Source organism: Lacerta agilis, chromosome 7 (assembly GCF_009819535.1).
Source record: "Lacerta agilis isolate rLacAgi1 chromosome 7, rLacAgi1.pri, whole genome shotgun sequence".
NCBI classification, from domain to species: Eukaryota; Metazoa; Chordata; class Lepidosauria; order Squamata; family Lacertidae; genus Lacerta; species Lacerta agilis.
Genome location: NC_046318.1, coordinates 22,512,961 through 22,535,834, shown reverse-complemented (window position 1 = coordinate 22,535,834; position 22,874 = coordinate 22,512,961). Strand labels below are relative to the sequence as shown.

Sequence of the window (22,874 nt, the reverse complement as noted above, 5' to 3'; positions counted from 1 at the left end):
TTTGCCTGTAGGGAAATGAGAGTCCCAACAGACAAGTAAACTATAAATATGAGATTCTGTATAGCATACCGCTGTTCAAAGCTTACTACTTCCAACTGCAGTGGTGAGACTTTAATCATACGCAAACAAAACATCCTGACATGAAAAGGGAGAAGAAAATGCCTTCATGTCACTTTTCTGATTTCATTCAATATCCTCAAAAAGTGAGTCAGTGATCAGGATGCAGTTCTGTGCTTACTGATACAGTTTAAGGGAAGTATTGCTTCCACTGAGGAAGGTAAAATAACTTACATCACAATGAAACAAAATAAGAGTCTTTTGCAAAATACTTTTCTTTTCTTTTTAACCAAATGCCCTGATTAGCCATATGCTGGAATTTATCCAGTATAATATCTATTGCAATTCACCACCACAAAAAACACTTTCTTCATATTTTAATGGTTCTTCTGAAAGACTCCCTGTCTCTTGAACAAAATGCCAAATAAAAATGTTTCCTAGTTTGGAAGTCAAGTTATTTCAACTTAACTCTGGTTAAGATTGAGTAAAACAACACCTAATCACATATTTAGAAACCAGTCTTCAAATCATGAACCTCTATTTAACAGCACTATTTAAGTTTGATTTAGAATGCTGGGATGAATTTTTTTATATCATCTAATATTTCAGCATTAACTTGTCTTCTTCCTTCAAAATGTAGTTTATTACAATCCCATTATTTATTAAATTGTGTTATGTGTTTCAAAACAAGCGAGGCAAAGGTTACATCTTCTGCTAAAATTGTTCGAGTGGAAGAGTAGGGTGTGTCAGTCCTGGATATAACATACTCTTATGAAGTGGATCGGTTACTCTAATGCCGTGGCTTCATCCAGAGAAGGCAAAATCTTTGTATTCACCAAGCAGGGTTTGAAATGAAACCCCTATAAAAGCTTCAAACTGGTATGCTAAGAAAGATCAAGCAGTGGAGAACATGAATATCTCTCCCCCTTGGTGCTAGCAAACCGAAGAACCCACTCTGCAAAAAGAAAGCACTTCTGGCCATGCAGAGGTGGGAAGTTTTCACAACTGTAGTCCCCCCCAAAAACAGGTAGTCCACAGGGTCATTTGACTTTCTGGAGTCAACTTTCTGGGGGTACAAGGGCCTGCAGGGATACCAGGGCTGAACTGGTGAACCCTCTCATTTAGCAGGATCTTGCAATCTAAGCTCTGGCTGAGCAGAAAGCTAGGGAAAATGTCTGATCGAGCATAATATAATTATTTGCTCATTCTGTAATTTGAAGGCTTTTTTTATTTAGGACAGAGGTTGTCCACACACACACACACACACACACACACATATAGTTCAACAGAAATTCTTTTAAATAAAGTGATATCACCAGACTGAGGCACAGAGCATTCCTGGAAACCTAAAGAGGCTAAGGAATTTCTCAGATATAGCAGAAATGGAAATGTTAGTGTCTTCAGCACATATCAAAGACTCAGGGAGCCATCCTATACACAAAGCAAGCCAGTGTAAGTTAAGCTGATGTAAAACTACACCAGATCCAACCCCGCTCGGCTGTGAGGCTACTGCTGGCTGAGCTGGAATAAGCATGGCAGAGGAGAAACAAGCCTTTAAAATAGTGTTTGAGTTACTGGCTTTTTGCTGCTAAGTTTCCAGGTCATGTGACCGAGGTGACCATTTCCCTGTCTTGCCCCACACTCAGAGAAGCCCTTTCCCAGGGTGTGCACCAGCTTAAGGTTTGGCAAGCTTGGCTCAACTGGCTGGGTCCGAGATGGGTCCGGATGGAGGAGAAATGCCAGTGTATGTCCAGCTGAGCCGAGGAAGAGGGAGTCCAGCCAGAGTAGGCTGGCTTTGCTGGAAACCTCAATGCTCAACCAGAGATCCTAAACTGCTCATGCTGGAGGATGTTGCTATAGGATTGCTCCCCAAATGGCTACCATTTATTCAGTATTTTGACAAATGGCATCCAATGTAGAGAAACAAGACCATGTACTTGCAAAATTATTCCATGTCTTGATTGATATTCAAAACTCCTTCTGAAGAATATGAAATGTTAAATGATATAATAAAAGCTATTAAACTATGCTCCACAAACCTGCCTCATATCTAGATTATTTGCCCTTTGTAATTAAATCCTATGCAATGCTGCCAATTGTTAAATTCTTAGGCTCCATATATTCTCATGATTTGGGAATAAGAATCTGGGGGGGGGGGGAATGTGTTTCCCCCAAAATTTCAAAGTCCAAGAAATATGCCTCAACTTGTTATAAAACACAAAGTCTACAAATAGCTATTACTGGGTGTTCAAAACTCACTGTTCAGAACATTCTCTAGTTTTTGCGTCATGGATCCTTCCACTTTTTCAGTTCCATCCGCTTCCAGTTTTTGATGAATTGCTGAAATAAAACATCTTGTTAAATGCCAACCATTTTAATGGGTGAGACAGCATGTCTGAGCAGTACGCTTGTTAGATCTGAACGGTACGTGTTTGTTACAAAAGAATTAGGGATCTAGTGAAGCGGGCACTGTTGATAAGAGCCAGATACTTTAGACTTCTAAACTCTCCTATTCTGTAAGCTTACGGTATGATCTCTGGCAGTACGGCTGAAGTCATCAACCTGTGGGGGGCCAGGTTTCCTTATTTAGTCCTCTAAATTAACATTAAAATTCTGTATTATATATTGGGCTTTATTGTATGTAGTATAAAATAGTTCTGCCTCATATACTTTATTTTGCTTCATTGACTGTAATTTCTTGCTTTATCTGACTCTGAAGAAGCAAATTTATTTTATACTACTTTGTAGGTCCTACTGTGCTCTAATTTGGAAAGGTCAATGCGGCACTGTGGAATATGATAAACTAAATATAATCATTATCTCACCAACTTTTCACGCCTTCCTCCAACCACTGGTCTTCACTAACATTACCTGGGCACACTGCCATGACTTTCCTTAACTCTAGAGCTTTTCCATGCCTGAGTTCTTCATGTATTTATTTAGGGTATCTTACCAGAAGATTCCCATGGTAGCTTCCAAATTAAAATACTTTTTTTTGTTACCCTTTGCTTCCTTCACTCCTGATGTCCACTAACTTTATTCTTGTCCTATTTTTCTCTGCTATTGCTTGTTCTGTAGCATATTTCAGGGGCTATTGTGACTAGGAATCCCTATTACAACAGGTAGTTTATGAAGAACACACACAAAGGATTTCTGAATAACGGTTGGACTGAAAACATAACATTTGAATATTTCCAGTTTAGGCAATGGGACCTCTTGCTTGAGAACAGCGGTGGGAGAATATTTGCTGAATTCATTCCCACCAAAGTCCTTCATTTATCAATTTACACCAAGGGTGGGAAGCTTGTTCTGCAGACCTATGCTTTGAAACTGACTTTCATGTGAAAATAAGAAATGAAAAACCTATAGGGCAAGCCAAAAATATGCCAAAGTAGATGTTAAGACCTCTTGTGCTGTGTCACACATCACATGCCTAACTAAATAACGCTGAATTAAAAGCCATTATCCGTACCAATTTGGAATGTGTAATGTCTACAAAACTATTGTTTTAGATGTGAAAAGGGAAAGGGAAAGAAGGGCTGATCTTACACAGTTTTGCCAAACAACAAAATGTTCACTAGAAGGAAGTTCAGTAGTGCTTTGCATGTTTGTATACCCACATAAGTTCACTCAGTTACATAGATGCCATTTCTACCTGCATCTCACAAATGATCACACTCCAATGCTGGCATCATCTAAATGCAACCACTTTACAATTAAAGTACGCAGGGGATTATAGACAAGATCTGACAAGAGAGATGTATTAATTTTTCTATGCAAATTAAGATTATCTGTATAGGTAATTAGCAGAAAATTTTCAGTTTGCATAGGAAAATGTTCTGATGCCCTAGAGAGTGATGTAATTTAGTATGTTTACATTACTTGCATTTGGTAAACAAAGCTAAACTCTTTGAACCTGCCAAGCTTGACTAGTTTCATATCTGCAAATGGCATCGATTCACTAACAAACTTACAAAATAAGAAGATCTTGCCATGGAAAAATAAAGTGCTAAAGAATGTTCTGCCCCACATGATTAAAATCTGATATGACCACCAAGAACCAGATAAAATACATTCAAGGGCTGGATTTGGACCACCATGCCTGTTCAACAGCAATGAAGGCAACTGGTAATGCTACAGCTCTTTAGATTATGAAGCATCAGTTACATGGCATCACCCCATATCCCTACTTTCCCAATTTTTATTCCCTGCTTATACCAGCAAACACTAGAAATATATTTCTTTTTGTATGCTGCCAAATGGGAAGAAGACCCAGGTTATGTGGCTTTCACACAGATTTGCAATTGGATAAAAAAGCAGAGGACTGTCATGCTTAAGCCAATATCCATTTTACAACACTAATTACGAACAAGAGTTTGTTTTTCCAGGAGATGCGCCTGATCAAAACAATACAATAGATAAACTAAGAAAACATTTATTATTATATTAGTGCCACAATATTGATTTTATATGTGTAGACTTAAGAGCATAGGGCATTTCTGCTTTGCACTATCAACAGTATCAGCTTTTAAATACTGAAAAGCACCTTCTATGAGGTACTGCAGCACACTTAACTCTCCGGTTCTACATCCACACAAACTAAACAATAAAGGCAGTTAAGAAAGCCTATAAAAGTGTAGAACACATTGTAAATGTTCCATGACCAGAATCTCACATTTCTGAAATGTAATTCTTCCCACGAGGGGAAAAAACAAAACACTCTCAACAAATGGGTAATGACAAATGTTCATGTAAAGGACTTCTTTTCTGATCCCAGATAGCAGCTTCCCTCAGATTCCTCTGTGCTGATAGAACTAAAGAGAGCTTTTCCTTCTATGAACTACAGATTGTTTTAAGATGAGACGTAAGCATCACTTTACATAAGGATCCAGTTTACGCAAACCTCTGAATTCAGGGGCCTGCTACAAACTGTGGGGAAAGAGAACATCTATGTATTTAATTTCCAGAAAACAAATGTATTTTATGCCAATACATTACCTCAGTAATACAGAGAAGCCTGTTAACTCAGTCACTAGAGTAAAATAATGTAAGCATCTATTCACGTGAGTTAATGCTATTCAAAAGTAAGAATTAGCTGTTTTTGGAGAGGCAAGTTATAAAATCTTTTGGAAATACCTAACAGGTATCTTTGTCTACTGATTTACAGCTTTTCAGAACTTCCTACCTCCACTAGTGACCTTAGTCACCTATAATGTTCATATTTGTCCGATCCATTCCATCCACATATTCTTCTAGAAATCAGGGCAAAAATAAAGGCAATTAATACAGTATAGTTTTCTGTATACTGCATCTGACACTTACCTGATAAGGCATCTTGTGCTTCAAAGAAAGTACTGAGACCTCCTTTGACATACTGTAGACTTCCCTCGTTTTTCTTGTTGGCTTGTTTCTTCAAATTCATTACTGCCATTTTAAGTTGATCAAAACTGAAACCAAGAGGCAAGAAAACGAATTGATGGCATTCTTATAATAAACACAAAATGAGACACTAAAATTATGAAGATATTGAAAACCCTAGCTACACACTAAGAGAGACACTAGAATGCCCTTATTAACACAGAGACAATTTCCTAATTTCTCCAGTGGCAGGCGCTAACTAGGCATGTTGCAGTGTTGTGCTTGCTAATACTTGATGGAAGTTGTAAATTACCAGGTTAGAATATGAGTATCAGCCATGAAAAAGCCATGAACAGAACAAAAAAAGTAGGAAGATTTACAGAAAAGGTGAGACCAGCTAGGTCTCAATATCTATTAGAAACAATATTGTTATCTGAAACACAAAGTATTGTATTGGTCCTTTACATTTTCTTTAAAAAAAACAAACAAACCACTAGATTTTGGGAGGTGGGGGGCGGGAAGAGAAAGAAAAGGAAAAAAGAATAGAAATAGACAAATTAACAAAATTGTCTACAGCTGCATGATATAGCAAACCAAAATGTCATTCATACAAATCTTTCATCTCCTAGTTGCTGTTACTAGTCTAAAACAATAATTGGATCTTTGCCTTTTAAAATTTCGGTTTTCTATCCTTGTACTTTTGTTTATTCTTGTCATAATGACAAATGTACTTGGTTCAGCAAACATGCCAAGAGGAGGAATATTCAATTTAAATAAGTAAATACGTTAACAATGAACTCCAGCTATGAATTATGGCTACCGTCTAGAGGGCTACATTCCAAGAAATGAAAGAGTTTGGTATTTCAAATATATGGAGGTATGAAATAATGCATTTTACACACTAAAATGGTGAAATGAGAAGCACAATTTTTCATACATATCAGAGGCAAAGTACTGGCGTGGTTTACTTTTTAAAAAACATGGTAAAATCAAATTATTGGGTTTTTCAGGCAAACTTTCTCAGCTATGTCCATAATAAAAATAAGAGGAGCTCTGCTGGATCAGACAAAAACCCAGGAAGTTCATCATTCTGTTTTCGCAGAAGCCAGCCAGATGTCTATGGGAAGCCCAGTAGCAGCCCTCTTCCACCTATGAGTCCCAAGAAGTGGTGTTCACCTACTGTGATAATAGCAACAGATAGCCATCATGACTAGTACGAAATGATAGTTTTATCCTCCATGAATTTGTCTAATTCTCTTTTAAAGCCATTCAAGCTGGTGAACGTTTTCTTGCATTTTTCATTCATCTCTTACATTCAATTAATATGGCAGTAAATCTTATGAATAGGAAAATTGTTCCCAGAGTTATTAATTTATGGCTAACATTAATACATTTACAGCTAATCTGAGAGTTAAGATGCAATCCACAACCTTTGCAATTACTATTATTCATTATTTATTCGCCTTCCACATGTATGTCTCGAGGTGATGTGCACAACATAATAAAAACAGCTAAAAACAATTAAAGACATATTAGAAAATAACAGCAGATGAGTTGAAAAAGGAGAGGGAAGGAAAGACCCATGGTAGAGATCTGTTCATTCAGCTGGGAAAGCTTGTCAGAACAAAAATGTCTTCAACTGTTTCCGGAAAGTGCAGAGAGAGTGGGCACCTGTCATATCTTGACAGGAATACTGTTCCACAAAACAGAGGCAGCCATACTAAAAGCCTTGCTCCAAGTTACTGTGGAATAGGCTTTGATATCTTTGAAACTTGCAGGAGAAGCTCTCCCATGCTCTGCAGTGAATACTAGGTATTTAAGGGTTAAGGAGATCTCTCAAGTAACCTTATCCTGAAGTCCCACAAGTAGGGCATTATATGCTGGCGATAATTTGCCAGCACAAGCAATCTAGCTTGCCACATTCTGTACCAGCTGCAGCCCCTGAACCAACCTCAAGGTTGCCTCACATAGTCAGTAAAAGATGCTACAGACACAAATCTTTATGAGCTACTGATCTGCAACCATCAACCGCCAATTCACACCCAGTATTACTGATACTTCCTGGATAGCATTAAAGCATCCACACAAATTTCATATTTACTAACCTTGTTGTTGAATGGTTCTCTATCAAATACCAGGCCGCAGAAAAGTTTTCACTGGTGAAGTCAGCACTCATCCCAGGAAACAGAGTTTCCAGCTCCTTTTGTGGAAACTTTCCTCTGAAAAGTAAATAAAAAATATTTACGGAAACAAGGTCAGGAAAAAGAATGCTCTCTTACAGATAAAAACACAATGGATTGTCCTTCAAATGAAGGTATTAGCATTACAATCCCACAAAAAAGTTACATGTGTCACGGGCATCGATGGATTTCATGGCGCTTTTCATGCAAATGACTGCAGGTCTGTTTCATGTGGCTGGGGATTTTTAAAAGCTCTGAGCATGTAAGTCATTGGCATGGCAGAGGGGAGGCACCACATCCAGAATGGTATTCTCCCATAGTATAACTAATGGTAGGGGGACCCAGAGAAGCACTTCAGAAGACAAACTTAACATTTAGGTAGGCTTGTGCAGGAGAAGGCAGTCTATTGGGTACAGATGGAAGGGTTAAAACCAGCACTTTGAACTGTGCTGTGAAATGGGACTGGCAGCTAATGTGGTTGTAACTGGCAAGGTTCCATTCAACCAGCCCCAGTTAACAATCTAGCAGAAGTATTCTGAAGCAATTGGAGTTTTCAACTGTCTCTCCTTCACCCCCTGCCGAAAGAAAGAAAGAAAGAACGAAAGAAAGAAAGAAATAAGAGCCCTACACACAACGGACTGCAGTAATCCAATCTGAATGTCGTTTAAGCAAGCTCTATAATATTACACGGCTCCTTGATTCGTGTGAAACTTAACAACTACATTATGTTCCATGATGGATGAAACCTGTGACTAATTTGTTTTCCTGCATTAATCACCCCTGTACTTCTACTTCTACTAGTTAGCCATGGATCACCTGCTTAAGAAATTCACAGAGAGACCACAAACAAGCAGAAACGAAACCTCTTGTTTCTCAACTACTCCAGTGAACTCTACCATAAAAGCGAACAGTCTATGGTGCATGACACATTTAGAATAAAACAGAACCTGCTTTGAGTGAACACTGCACCTCCCCCTGCATCCTGTTCTTACACCTGATTCGTATGTTACCACTGAGGCATGAGAAGCAACCATGTCTGCTAAACCTAAGCCCGTGAATTTTGCATACAGACATTAGCATTGCAGGGTGGACCACATGGAAATGGATCCCAAGCTTTTACAGTAGTAAATAAATTGGCTTTCTTACAGAATAATAATAATACAGTAGTAGTAGTAATAATAATAATAATAATAATAAAATTTATTATTTATATTCCACCCATCTGACTGGGTTGCCCCTTATTCCCTTATATTTATCTTCTTCCTGTTCATAAAATGGGAATAGAAACAGAAAACAAAACAACTCGGTATGCGTTTAACGCTCTGTGTTATAACATCAGGTCAGAAATGGAAAAATGAAGAGGATATTCTGTCTTAGGGAAGGGTGTTGGACTGGATGCCCCATTTATTTTCTTGGAACTACATGCTTCAATGAAAATTAGAACCATTTGCAGGTGGTTCTGTTTAGAGCTTATATAGCAATGTTAGAAACTCAGATACATAAGCTAGGCTCCAAATGGCCCCTTAAACCAGGGTTACAGTCGCCAAAACGGAATGCCTAGTTGCCATTTGGAGGCCTGATGGCCCGAAAGTCGTATTTTCCAATATGGCTTTTTGGTTCCTGAAATTCATTCTGTTTGTGCAGATAAAAATATAACAGATAGAATTCTATCCAATAGCCAGGTGTGAAATGTGCCTGGCACCTGGCAAATTTCAAACGCTAGCCTATAGACTTGATGGAGATCTGGAACCACTTTTTCCTGCTCTACTCCAATACATCTTTTATTATGGGTCAATGTGGTTATAAGCAACACATGCAGATCGGATCCACACCATCAATAACCTTTTAAATTGGGAAGGGACAATAATGAACTAAGGGTGGAGGCAGTGACATCTTTACTGCACTGATACTATGGGACACAATAACACAGGAGCATAGCAACTTACCTTATACTGATTTCAAACAAGGGTCCCTCCCAACGCTACCTGGAGATGCAGAGAATTGACCCTTGGACCGTCTGCATGCACTGAGCTAGGTCCTTCCCTAACCTTTATTGCTCCCTATGCCAAATTACCTACTCATATAGAAATACATTGTTTTGAGGACAGGTATTGCTTACCCCTCCATATGTGTGCCTCAACTGTTGGAGGGTTGGGAAACCCAGATCTAATGCATTTAGCTATGGATACCATCTTGAAAGCTGAATAGTGGAGCTTAGATCACCAGAAACCACGTGAGTACTATTCTTTACTGTTCACAAGATTTTACTGGCTTAAATGAACTGAAGAACAGATATATCTAAATCACTCAGCAATTGTCAGCAATAGGGATGCCTTCCTTCCTCCATTCCCTGTCCTCCTGTCTTGCTATGGGTCCAAAGGCTATAATGTTACAGTTATGTTGCAAAAAATTGACAGCAGAGCTCCATCTTGCTACGTATAAAGGCAAGACTGTTTGTATTTTGCAAACATTATTTACTTGCTTACTAAATGTATTTGTTAGTCCCCTGATAGCATACACTATTCAAACAATAAATATTTCAGTACATATTTAAAATATAAAAATGCAAAATCACAAAAATCCAATGACAATATAAAAACAGCAATTCAACAATTAAAAAGGGAGCTAAAACATTAACAAGAGGTAGACAGTCTTAAATGCTAAGAAAGGAAATGGGATTTTTTTTAATTTTTAAAAAACTGCTAAAACAGAGACTGTCAAAGTGGGCAGTAACAAAACCCCCAAAGATTCCTCTTGGCTCTGAATGTTGTTTTTTGTTTTCTTAAACTGATATTGAAACTTTCAACTGTGTTCGTTTTAGTTTTGATTTTTTTTTAGCTTTAATCCTGTTACCCTTAATTATAATTATTTTTTTAAACCATATTGGAGGCCACTGTTAGGGCTGAAAGGTGGCATAAAAATGTTTGAATAAATAAGTAAGTAGAAGTCCCTTTTAAAAATGAAATAACATTTCAGGATGTTGACTACAGCACCTAGTATCAATTTCTATGCTTCTGGAAGCTAATCACAAAATACACACAGGCTTATGAAAGCATGCCGAAAAGAAATCAAGTGAGACTGTGATAGGATGAGGACCATTGGGCAACGTCCATTAATAAAAACAGATTTGTATTCTGGTAAGTGGTTTGATTATCATAGCTCAGTTTGTCAAATGGACTAGATGACAGTATATGAGACAGTTGGCTCCACTCAAAGTGTGTTATGTTTTCATTCCATTCCACTGTCAAATTAATTTCTAGGACTTGCTTACTGGCTCAAGTACCATAGCCAGACTGCAACAGTAACAATGGTGAGTCTATATGATATATGTCTTACTTGAGAGGTGAGTGTCAAAATACGGGGTGGCAAAAATCAGCTTGTAACCAAAGAGAGACCATGCTGAGCCGCCTGGAAAATGTAAAATGGCATTATGTATCTAATTTATCTTAAAAACAAAATAAAAGTGTCACATCAAGAAGAATGCAACCTCAAATGCTTTTGCTTTTGGCTGGCTCCACTGGAGGTATGTCAAGAAGCAGCACCATCTTTAGAATTTTGGGACGTTTCCACATAAATAGCTTTTTAAAGGGGAATTCACACATGCATGTTCACCACTTGATTTCTTGTCGCATGATCACTCAACAAAGCTCTGTGGTGGAGGTGCTATGGCATTATTATCTATGGCAATGAGGATTCCTTATGGCTCATTCACATATGGAAGTCGCTGACTTATTACGTCATCATTAAGCGATAATACTAATGTTGTGAATGAGCTGCCCATGATTTCAATGCTGATTTATAAACTCCTCGGTTCTGCAGTCATTGAGCGGTAAACACACCTTACACCAGAGCTTTCCAAACTTTTCATGTTGGTGACACACTTTTTAGACATGCATTATTTCACAACACAGTAATTCAGTTTTACTAGCAAACTGGAGGTTAAACTAACCCCTTTCCAGGCCTGGGAGAAGCGTGGGCACTGGGCAGTGTTTGCAGAACATATACCTACTGTCAGGGTTGTGTGGGAGCCTTTCACGAGAAAATCCACTTGCTAGCCGGCTTGCTTTAGAGTAGTATTTATTAAGTACATATTTACAAAGCAGAGCTCATTTCTCAAGCATCCGAACCCTCACTGTCAGTTGCCAGCACTGGCCGCTTGCAGGACCGCCCCCAACATAATAGTTTCGGCAAACCCACCCGCCTACGCTCCTCTCCCGTCTCTCCACTGCTGATGGAATAACGGACAACAATCTCTCCATCTCCATCCGTCCCTGAGCCTCCCTACTGCTTTCCACAGCCTCTTGGTCGCTCCTCTCTGCACCCCTCTTTGCTCCCAACCTTGTTCTGACTGTCCCGTGACACCTATACACTGTAGCTGACACACTAATGTGCCATGACACACAATTTGGAAAGCTCTGCCTTACACAATTACTTGTTCTGTGATAAATCCAAGTGAAACAAATTAAGGGAGTGTTGTTTACATTATTGATAAAACTAATCAGATTGATGTACTATTTTGACTGCAGTTCCACCATTTGGGTTTAGCTTGCAGATGCTCCTGGATCCATTACTTTTCCTGGATAGTTAAGTGGCGACTATGGATAGATTTATTTATTTTTAACAAGATTCGGCTGTTTTGAAAGTTATGGCCTCTTCTGGGGGAGACAGATACAGCAGAGGCTATGCATGTCTTAATCACATGCAGATTTAACAACTGTGATCAGACCAAAAGCCTATCTAGTCCAAAAAGCTAAAAAGTAGGACATGAGGGCAATAGCATTCTCTTATTGTTCTTCCCTAGCACCTGGTATTCAGAGTCATCATGGGATGATAGCCAATGATAGTCATACTCAGAGCAAACCTACTGAAGTCCATCAACATAGGAAACTTAAGTCCATTAATTTCAAGGGACCTACTCTCAGTAGAGCGTAGTTGGATATCAGCTATGGTACCTCTAACCCTGAAAGTAATAACAGAGTCATCATGACTGGTAACTACCGGTAGATCCTCCATGAATTTTTTAAGGCCATCTAAGTTGGTGGACATCAGCACATTGCATGGTAAATAATTCCAAAGCTCAACTATGCAACATGTACAGACCCCTTTCAATCTGATTCTTATTACTGTCATTCCACTGAATGTGCTCTTAAGAGATCACTGAAAATTTGAGTTATCCGCCAAACTGAGTAGTCAATCATTTGCTTTTTAACTTGGCTTACTGAGTCATAGACAAGTAGTTAACAGGACTATGGAGAGCTGTAAAGAGGAGACTAGCTTTAGGTTCCCCCTCAGACCTTTTCTGCTGCACCCGCAGAAATGCATCCTGTGGAGGAGCCATAGTGTTTGGACAGTTCATCCCACCAATGAGGAACAAGAATTTGCTATAGCTGTGGTTAGTTTTTTTTTTGGGGGGGGTAGTGTATCTACTTGGAGACCCCTGGCAGGACAGTCTTGGTGGGGAATCTCTAAAGGGGCTGACACCAAAGTAATGACTGCTTAGGGGGGCATTCTTTCACTGTCTGATAGGGCTGAGGCCACTCCCCCTAGGCTACTGTTGTGAATGAGCTTGATTAGAAATGAGAGACTGGAAAAGGTGGGGGGAGTGTGAGTTATCCCAGTTTCCAAATGGAATGCTGGGAATTACATCTGCGCCGGAAGCTGCCCATGAAAGTGAATGGTGGGTATTTGGATATTTGCTATATTGTTCTGATTAACTGTTCTGCCTTTTTTCCTTTTGTACTAATATTTACTTTGTATTACTGTTATATTTTGTATTGGCATTTTGTATTAATATTATGTTCCGCCCCCAAAGGGTAACATATAAACTGTTGCATAACATTTAATTCTTCTTTGATTTTTGGTGGGTTTGCATGTTTCATTATTACTGTTTTATAGCTTTTAAGGACAATCCATCTTCGTTCCACCTCTTATCATCTTCCTTTTGTCACGATGATTTCCTCTTTTAAATTCATTATCAGTATGTTGATAATCTGCAGTGCTTCTTTTATTCTTCTAATCTCTCTTCTCTTTTTATACCTGTCATTGCTATTCTTCCTGGACGCCTTTGCTTGGCTCATCTAAAACTAACTGTGGAGAAGGAACTGCTGGACTGGCTGCTTGCCTTTCAGTAGCCTGACCAGTAATTGGCTAGGATGGGCTGCCAAAATGCAGGGGTGGGGCTGGCAAGACTGGGAAAGCCTTCAGACTCCTCCTGATGTCTTATAAGCCTCAGAAGTAATTGTGGAAATGGGGTAAGAAGAGGAGAGGTTTGAAGAAGACAGAGGCTGCTTCTTGAGGAAAGGATAAAGTAGGTGGTAGCCTGGGTTACCTATTTCCCCCTAAGGATGAGCAGGGTTCTTGAGGTTGGATGGGAAGACAGAAAAGGAATGCAATTTTTCCTTCTCCCGGAGTCATGGGTTGGGAACCTCTGGCCCTCCAGGTGCTGCCAGGCTACAATTTCAGCCCTAGCTTGGAAACTGGGTGCAAGAATACTCCATTTAAGCAAATGCTTCAGAAGAAACAGTTTAATACTATTGCTTCCCATGAGAGAATTTAGTTATATGGAGGAATTTGACAGGTTTATGTAAGAAGAAATGTAAATCTGTGCCTCACAAATAAAGCTTTTAAAAAGTTATCAACCACCCAGGGGTAATGATTCTGTGCACAAAGCCATGTAAAATCTATTAAAAAACTAAAACCAGGCAGTTCTACTGGACACTGTCAGCAAAAAGTCACGTGAACTGGATTCCATAGGATTTTATAGGTCAAGAAGAGCCATTTTAAGTAAATAAAGACTGAATGGCAACCACCATAAACAAACTAAGTAACCATTCACATTCCCCCCCACCCACCGCCAGACTCATAGGAGCAAACGTTTGTACCAGCTGTATTCTGTTACTCATGCATGCAGAAGACCAGCAGAAAGGACGCTGGAGTAGACTAAACAGGACAAACCCAAAGGTGTTAACAAGGACTTTCTCCAATGGTAGTACAGAGGACAAGGATGGCCCCTGGAAACATTCCAGAGGACAGCTAATGGCAAATCTGGACCCAGCCTAAGGGCAACACTGATGTGGCAGAACCTCACTTCACTATTGCTGATTGCATCCATATAAGACAGTGGGAGACAATAGAAGGACCTTCAGCTGATGGCAAATACAGGGCAAAATCTGATCCATTCCACTGAAGAGCCAAGAGCACAATTAAATCATTGGAAATGTTTTAACACTGGCCAGATTAGGCCTATGAAGGCACCACCTTGCCTAGATTACTATGAAAAGTGGGACTTTATGTTTGTTTCTTTTTGTTAATTTGTTGTTGTTTTTGGAAAATATAATAAATATTATTTGAAAAAAAAATAGATTACTATGAAAAGTTTTCTTTCCTTGTAAGATTTTGACTTCTGATGCTGACAATAAAATATTTAACTGAACCTGCAGCTAGCTTCCCAGCTGAGCTGCTGAATGACAGCCTTATTGTATTTACATATAAACAAACAAACAAAAAAAACTACCTCTGATATGATTGTCAACTTTGCCTACACAAAAGAAGATTCACATAATCCATTAGGTGGCAGTGTATGCTTAGCAAGCTAGACCTTGCAGATGGAAACCATTTTTAAATTTACTAATAAGACGACATGTAGTGCTACTGGGAATATTTTGAGAAATGCCTAAGAATGACATAGTAACTGGACACAAAGCACACACAAGCTTTGTACTATTATTCCTAGCCAGTCCTAGGCAGATGAAGTATATGTAGGATTGCTCATTACTGTCATATTTTAGGGAATGCGTATTCATGTCAGAGAAGAAAGGAACTACAAATCAGTTTTATCAGCACGGAGTAACTGTTTATTGAGGTCTGGGTTTCCATAGCAAGTCTGAAACCTGAGTGACCTTGTTCTATAGTGGGTGTTAGGAGAGAGCAGGAAGCTTTCCTTGTGTGAATTTCCTTAAGTTAATTTTTTTAGGATCCAAGCATTAGCCATTATGGAAGAACGGCTTTCCTGCTAGAATTGGTTCTCCACTGCTGCAGAGGTTTGCATAAAGTAACCTAAATCAGTGTTTTTCAACCTTTTTTGGGCAAAGGCACACTTGTTTCATGAAAAAAATCACGAGGCACACCACCATTAGAAAATGTTAAAAAAATTAACTCTGTGCCTATATTGACTATATATAAAGTAATTTTTCAATTTTTTCCACGGCACACCAGGCAACATCTCGCGGCACACTAGTGTGCCGCGGAACAGTGGTTGAAAAACACTGACCTAAATTATTCGGGATTGAACCTACAATACATACCGGGTAGTAAGTGCAGTCTGCTATATTTAGCAGAAACACTATACCCAGATTAGAAAGATTTTTGTTAAAATTGCTATTGTAGCATTGAGGTCACATGCTAGCCACATGCTACTATGTTGTCATATGTTGTATGTCAATATCCCTAGTTTTGTTTTTTTTTTTTAGAAAGTGCAGATGAGCACTATTTGCTGTGCTGGTTTGTCTGAAAGCCTGCCCCTTCTCCCTCCACTGTGCAAGTATCAATGTTCAGCCTTGCTCAGACCTGGAGCTGGTTGTGTCCTCAATGGAAGACTAGGACAAGGAGCCACCAGCAGACCCTTGCAGCACCACTGACCCTAAGGAGCTCCTGAACACAGCTATGTCTACCACATGGCCAGAGATCTCTATATCCATTGTTCTCGTTCCTGGCTGGTTCCTTCACCACTAGGACTGCAGAAGTAGACAGGACAGTACACCAGACAGGAACCTCGGGGATGCTGACGAAGTGTCCAGCTATCTGCATCTACTTCTTCATGGTATGTTCATCTGCAATATTAGAGTAGCATTGCAGCACTTAACTTGCTATGACAGCAAGTGTTTTAAATATATATAAACTGTTTTTCATATGAATACAACTACTGGAACCTTTGCATAAATGTGGCATTTGTGCATAAAAACACTAAGATTTGTGGCTAGGAATCAAATTAGCATTTCAACAAAAACTAAAAAAGAAAGAAAAAAGATGGATGGATGGAAAATATATTTTTACTCTGCAACTCCTGCTGCAAATCCTAATCTAAACAGAATCACATAAAACTAGCTAGTGCTTTTAACAGCTAATCTCAGGTCATTTGCCACCTCATCCTATCATCCCCCACAGCTATTAAAATTGTTCACATATTATGAAGTCTTAACTAGATTTGTTATGTTTTATTACTGTGAACCACTTGCATATTCCTCTCTGTAAGTAAAAAGTGGTGTGGAAATATTTGCATTAGTAAAAATATGAACAACACTAATATTAAATATGTTATGAAAACTAAGGGTTGTAGCCAATGTCAGCCACACTCAAGAGTTCATGCACTGAAATTAATGAACATGACTAACAGTTCAATTAATTTCAATGAGCCTACTCTAGGTAGGACTTAGTTGGTTAAAACATTATCTGTTTTGGGGGTTCCCCTTAACTGTCAAGAATAGATTTGGGGAGGGATTGGGACACATGCAGGGGGAAAAGACCTGTTGCACATGCAGAAATTCCTGAGTTGATAGGGCATAACCTCAGACAGAAATATAATTACTCTTCCCATTTACAGAATAAGAAAGTGAAGAAACACTATCTTTCCCTGGCAAAGTGAAATCAGGCTATAGTCTTGCTTTATTCAAATCTCACATTCTGAAATATTTTTGAATTCTTACAGGGAAGTCAGGTAAGAATGTAAATTGACACTACTTGGTACTCACTTGTCTATCTCAATACCAAGAGGATTAGCAGGGCGCAGAGACAAAGGGGGCATCCCTTTGTTCCTGTCAGTGCGCATGTCATAATAGTTAATTTCATCAACCCAGACTGCAGACTGATCCAAGATACCTTGAGAAAACAAAAGATATATCCTTAGAAAAATAAACTCTGTCGAGCATCATGAAGTTCTCATGCATTAAGTCAAAAAGTCCTACAAATATAAAATGCATACTTAGATAATTGTCTGGGGGGAAATAGGGTAAAAGCAACCTCGAAACCAATTCTCACACTGCTCCTAATCTACCTCTGCAGCCAAAGAGTTACAGAGCAATATGGTTCTCAGAGGATTTTATTTGGATTTCTCACCTGACATAAAATATGGTGGGTTGTTGTTGTTGTTGTTTGCTTTCCTGTATCTATAATGCACATGGAAAACTACAACTGGCAAAAAATACATTTAATTTTGGCTCTACATTCCATCCTGCTTTAAAATGCACACATGTGTCCAAATAACATCAGAAAGATTTAAATATATTTTATGCTATCAAGTGCCAGTACATCATGTGTATAATCATATAATCCAAGCAGTTTTATTAGAAACTCAGTGGAATGCCCATTGGATACAACAGAAGTCCATGAGACTGAGGTGCTAGTATGAGGATAGCCTAATTTAAAAATTGATCAGCAACCAAGAGAAGCTCAAGTATTTTGAATTCATGAGATTTTACATAGAACAGCTGAAGTTCAAGGTCAGAATAAATACTCTACATGGCCCTAGGTTCAATACCAAGTTCAAGTACCAGGCATGGATAAAACCTATGCCTGAGACAGGTTGGGGAGCTGTTGCCAGTCAGAGTTGACAGAACTGGACTAGATGGGCCAATAGTATAAATCTGTATAAATACAGTCTTACGATTTGTTCAACAAACCCACTTGCATATCCTATGAAGATTTTCTTTTTTTACAAAACTTTTTTTTATTACAGAACAATACTTACAGAAAGAGAAATAAATGGATAATTTAACCATACCTATTTTATCAGGTTTCAGGAGTTTAAAAGAAACAGTGGAAGTTCCTTTGCCCCCTGACTTTGTAGTGACGATAATGTCCCCTTTGTCATTCTTAGCTTGACCTACTCGACACACAATTTTGCTGGCAGACATCCATTCGGCAGTCAGAAGACAGTTGTGTCCACAGATTGTCAAGCCTGAGAGAGTCACACAAAGCAGAGGAACAAAAGTTGCTTAACAGTGGATATTTTTTATTTCATAATTATCGGGGGAACCTGAAGTGCTTTCAGCTCATAAACGCATCTCAAGTGTCTTACAGATTCACTCCAGAAAGATTTTTTAAAGTGTTGCTCTAAATACATAAACATTAGAAGCCAGTACTGAAATACTCAGTCTTGACCACTGGGTGAAAGTGAGGATACAGATACAACACAGCAAACTTGCTCAAAGAGAACAAGTGGCATGTTACTGTAGTGATTCTCAAAACTGGGGACATGAGACACTTGAGGGGGCGAATTAAATTTCCCCTGACAGAAAACCTTTCACTGCATCCCTACTGACCCATCATTTCCACATGATCTGAGAAAAAGGAAGCTCAGGAAGAAATACAGCAACAATACTTTCCCAGGGCTTGACTTAACTAAGCACTTCTGCAACAGGGCTCCCCCCTCTTCCCCACCCCTCAAATTGGCTCCAGAGGTGTCCAGAGAACCCCCAGAACAGCACGTGGGGTGAGAGGGGTTGTTCTGTCATGCAAATGGAAATACTCAAGCTAACTGAACGTTTGTTTTTAGCTCAACACTGAATTCCCCCCCCCCCCGGTATTTAGGAAAGGATCTCTTCATCTTCATGAAGAAAAACCAACAACATTTTATTGTCTATCAAGCGTTTTCATAACACCACTAAATTATCAACAACTGCACATTTCCAAATAAACTCTGTTGGATGCATACTACTGCCATCAAAACGGAAACAGCTTACTTGACTTTACCTATTAGATCTGTTGGGCCCGTTCCCAAGTTCTCTCCTCGAATTGTGACCTTTGTCCATGAGATGCCTTCATTGGGAGAAATGCCCGTCACAAGAGGGGGCTTGCGTGTGTGAGACATTATAGCTTTCTTCTTTGATGAAAGACCAATATATTCAGCAGTCTAAATCAGGAAAAAAGTGAAAATGTTTATAGTAGTAGTAGCAGTAATAATAATAATAATAATAATAAGTACCCCACCCATTATAATAATAATTTGTACCCCGCCCATCTGGCTGGATTTCCCCAGCCACTCTGGGCGGCTTCCAACAAAAATCAAATACAATAAAATATCACACATTAAAAGCTGTTCAGATGTCCTCTAAATGTCTGGCAGTTGTCTATCTCTTTGACATCTGAAGGGAGGGAGTTCCATAGGGCGGGCACCACTACCGAGAAGTCCCTCTGCCTGGTTCCCTGTAGCTTTGTTTACATTGCACCAATTATGATAAAACCTAGAAATGCTCAATTGTGTGATTTAAAATGGCTTGCTAAGGTGTGCTTAATTCTTAAGTACTGATGGTTCTTAAGGAATATCAAGATGAAACTTCTCAATTTTCAAATTAGGGCTGGGTCAGATGCATGGTGGCGCCCATCTGAAAACCCTGGGAGCTCCCAGGATCACTGCCAGGCTCCCAGTTCTGTGTGAACTACTAGCTCCATGTGGGTGGCCTGTACATGAATGCCCTGATTCCTGCTACACCAGTTGGACATTTAGATCCACACCCATGATGAGAATTGGGAATTAAAGTTCCATTTACTTGTGTCAGCAACTCCAATGGAACTACTTTTAGGGCAACATTAACGTATTGGGCATTCAGTTTGTTGTCAGAGATATCTGAAAGGAACCACGAGCCAAAATGATTCTCCTCAAAAGGAAGCATGAAATTACCTGCCACAGTGCCCTTCTTTCTACAGGATATATCTGGGTTGTGCAGACTTCGTGTGTGCACTATTGCAGTGTGTGAGATGGGGTACCACAACTGCACCATTCCTCTGCATGTGGCAGTGCTGCTGTTACTTGGGAGTATGGCAGCAAAGGATGCAGGAAGCAGTGGAATGGTAGTCACAGGTGAAAGCATGCATGTATCAATGCCTGCCCAGCCAACCCAATGCTTCCCCTGCCCTTGTCACTGCATCCAGCAAGTGGCAACACCATCACCACCTGGAGGGTGGCAAAGCAGTGGTGGTCCATCTTATGTACTGGGCTTAGGCTTGGGGTCTTTTACTAGAAAGACAGATGCACACACTAAAAAGAGCCTGGTTCTAAAGACTTGCACTTGGAATTAAATCAATTTGAGTACAGTACTAAATTTATTTAATTCTGTAGTATAACTTAGGGCATGGGGGGAGCGTTATTTCATTCCTGCTATTTTTAGTTTAAGTTTGGAATCAGAAACCTTGCACATCTACTGCAAATTACCCAGGCCTTCTGCACTAGGCAAACTGAACAGCCAGACATTGGCTTAAAAAGGTGACATGGAGCAACCCATGTGCATGACCCCCAGGCTCAAAGCAATGGCGGCAACAATAAATTGCTTCAAGGCTCAAATCCTTCACTAGCTTACCCCAGGGTAAAGCCTCGCTGAACATGGTGAAACAGTACTTTCGAGCGAAGCAAGGTTAGGATTAGGCATTGCAAGTGCCGGATCAAGTACAGCCATACCTCGCAAGTTGAACGCCTTGCGAGACAAACGTTTTGGCTCCCAAACGCTGCAAACCCGGAAGTGATTGTTCCGGTTTGCAAACGTTCTTTGGAACCCAAACGTCTGACACGGTTTCTTCCTGCAGCCAATCGAAAGCCGCACCTTGGTTTCCGAATGTTTTGGAAGTCGAATGGACTTCCGGAACGGATTGTTTGGCTTCCAAGGCACGACTGTACAAGGATGCTGAACCAGAGCATGTTTCATGCGCGCTGTCTGAGTTGTGACACTAGCCTGGCCATGACCCATGACAGAGCCTGGTGGCCAAGAAAGCCTAAAGCGCATGGTGGCATCCCAAGGCTCACCCACGAGCCGGCCAGTGGGGTATGTATGTGTGGTGTGTGTGCTTGTATTATTATTATTTCATATTATTCATATTATTATTATTGCATGCTTATATTATTATTTCATATGTGTGCGCGCGTGCACTTGTATTATATATATATATATAATTTGCATACAGCCCTTCATCTGAAGATCTCAGGGTGGTTCATAGCATAAAAATACAAGATAAAAACAGAAAAACGCATAATACAAACAAAAACTCCCTCCCAGTTAACTCCTTCCCTCCCCACCCCCCACCCTCTTGGCAAAATAAAATAATGTAAAAATAAAAACTCCACCCAACGCGTCAGCCGGGCTCGTCCTCAGCTGAGCCGGGAACGGTGGTGGCGGTGAAGGACCCTCTCCCAACCGTCAAACGCCACCTGAGGCAGGAAGCCTGCAACCGCCGCCCCGCTCCCTAAAACGCCACTCAAGCAGAGACCTACCTCCCGCCGGAAACGCAGCTGGCGGAGAAGGGGCGGACGGAGCGCTACGCAGGGGGGCTCTGACGCAGCCACGCACGTGACGCAACGGAGCGGAGGCCGAGGCACGTGACGTCACCGGGGCGAGCGCCGGCTGGCTGGCTAAGCCGGCGCTGCCACTCAGCCGTCCGCAGCCAATGGCTCGCGAGAGGAGGAAGGGGCAGAGTTCTTTGCCCCGCCCCTCCTCCTCGCTCCTTTCCATGTACCTCGCCAGGATCGAGCGCTGCTGCTCCATCTACCTTGTGGCAGAATGATACACACTTCATTATTATTATTTTTTTTGTGATACACACTTCATTATTATTATTTTTTGTTCGTTCAGTAGCAAAGCATTCATAAAACAATTATCCTTATGCTGTTGGTTCAGGTATGCTACCCCAGATTTCAGTATGTTATTTCACTGTTAGCTTGTTTATATCTCAGCTTGCCAAACCAAATCCGACCCCATGCGCGCTATTTGCAGTGCTCCCTACACGAGAGGCTGTCGATGGAAAGTTCACCGCGCAATGGTTGTTTCAGACAAGGCGAGGAGACAGATCGTTGAAGCTAGGAGGGCGGAAAGTTCTGCAATTTGCAAAACCATCTACCCTGATGACCTGCGGAGTTGCCAAGCATGTGCAAGGAGCTTCCTGGAACTATAGTCCAGACTCAGTGGGTTTAACTTTACACACAGGTTGGGATGTTAAAACTGTTGCAAAAAAATAAAAAAAAATATGTTGTTGAACTGATACTTTCAGTGGGGTGTGTGAGTGTGGAGATTGCAACTTTCTAACCTATTGAAAGTTTGAAATGCAACAGGCCAAAGTGTAAGAACATGAGTACTGTGCAAGGAGCACAAATTCACTGAATTACACAAGTAAAAGACATCCTTATGCATAATAAGACATGTTGGGAGAACAATAATCCTAGGGTCAAAAATAAAGGCCCAAACTATTACAGTATGTGTGTGTTTTTAAAAGCAATATTAATATGAAGGAAATTATATGCTG

The 22,874-nt window shown here is 40.0% G+C and overlaps 1 protein-coding gene across 1 annotated transcript in view; it reads right to left on the bottom strand.

The window, feature by feature from the left end:
• Positions 1–21,909, bottom strand: part of EXOC2 (exocyst complex component 2) — an 80,446-nt gene extending 58,537 nt beyond the window's left edge. Inside the window, exons 1-7 of the mRNA XM_033154468.1 lie at positions 21,850–21,909; positions 19,341–19,500; positions 18,370–18,546; positions 17,342–17,468; positions 7,521–7,634; positions 5,380–5,504; positions 2,317–2,397 (exon numbers count right to left, since the gene is read on the bottom strand). Of these exons, the coding sequence (XP_033010359.1) occupies positions 2,317–2,397; positions 5,380–5,504; positions 7,521–7,634; positions 17,342–17,468; positions 18,370–18,546; positions 19,341–19,458 (742 nt within the window). The 5' untranslated portion in view covers positions 19,459–19,500; positions 21,850–21,909. The remainder of the gene's footprint in view (positions 1–2,316; positions 2,398–5,379; positions 5,505–7,520; positions 7,635–17,341; positions 17,469–18,369; positions 18,547–19,340; positions 19,501–21,849) is intronic.
• Positions 21,910–22,874: the final 965 nt, after the last annotated feature.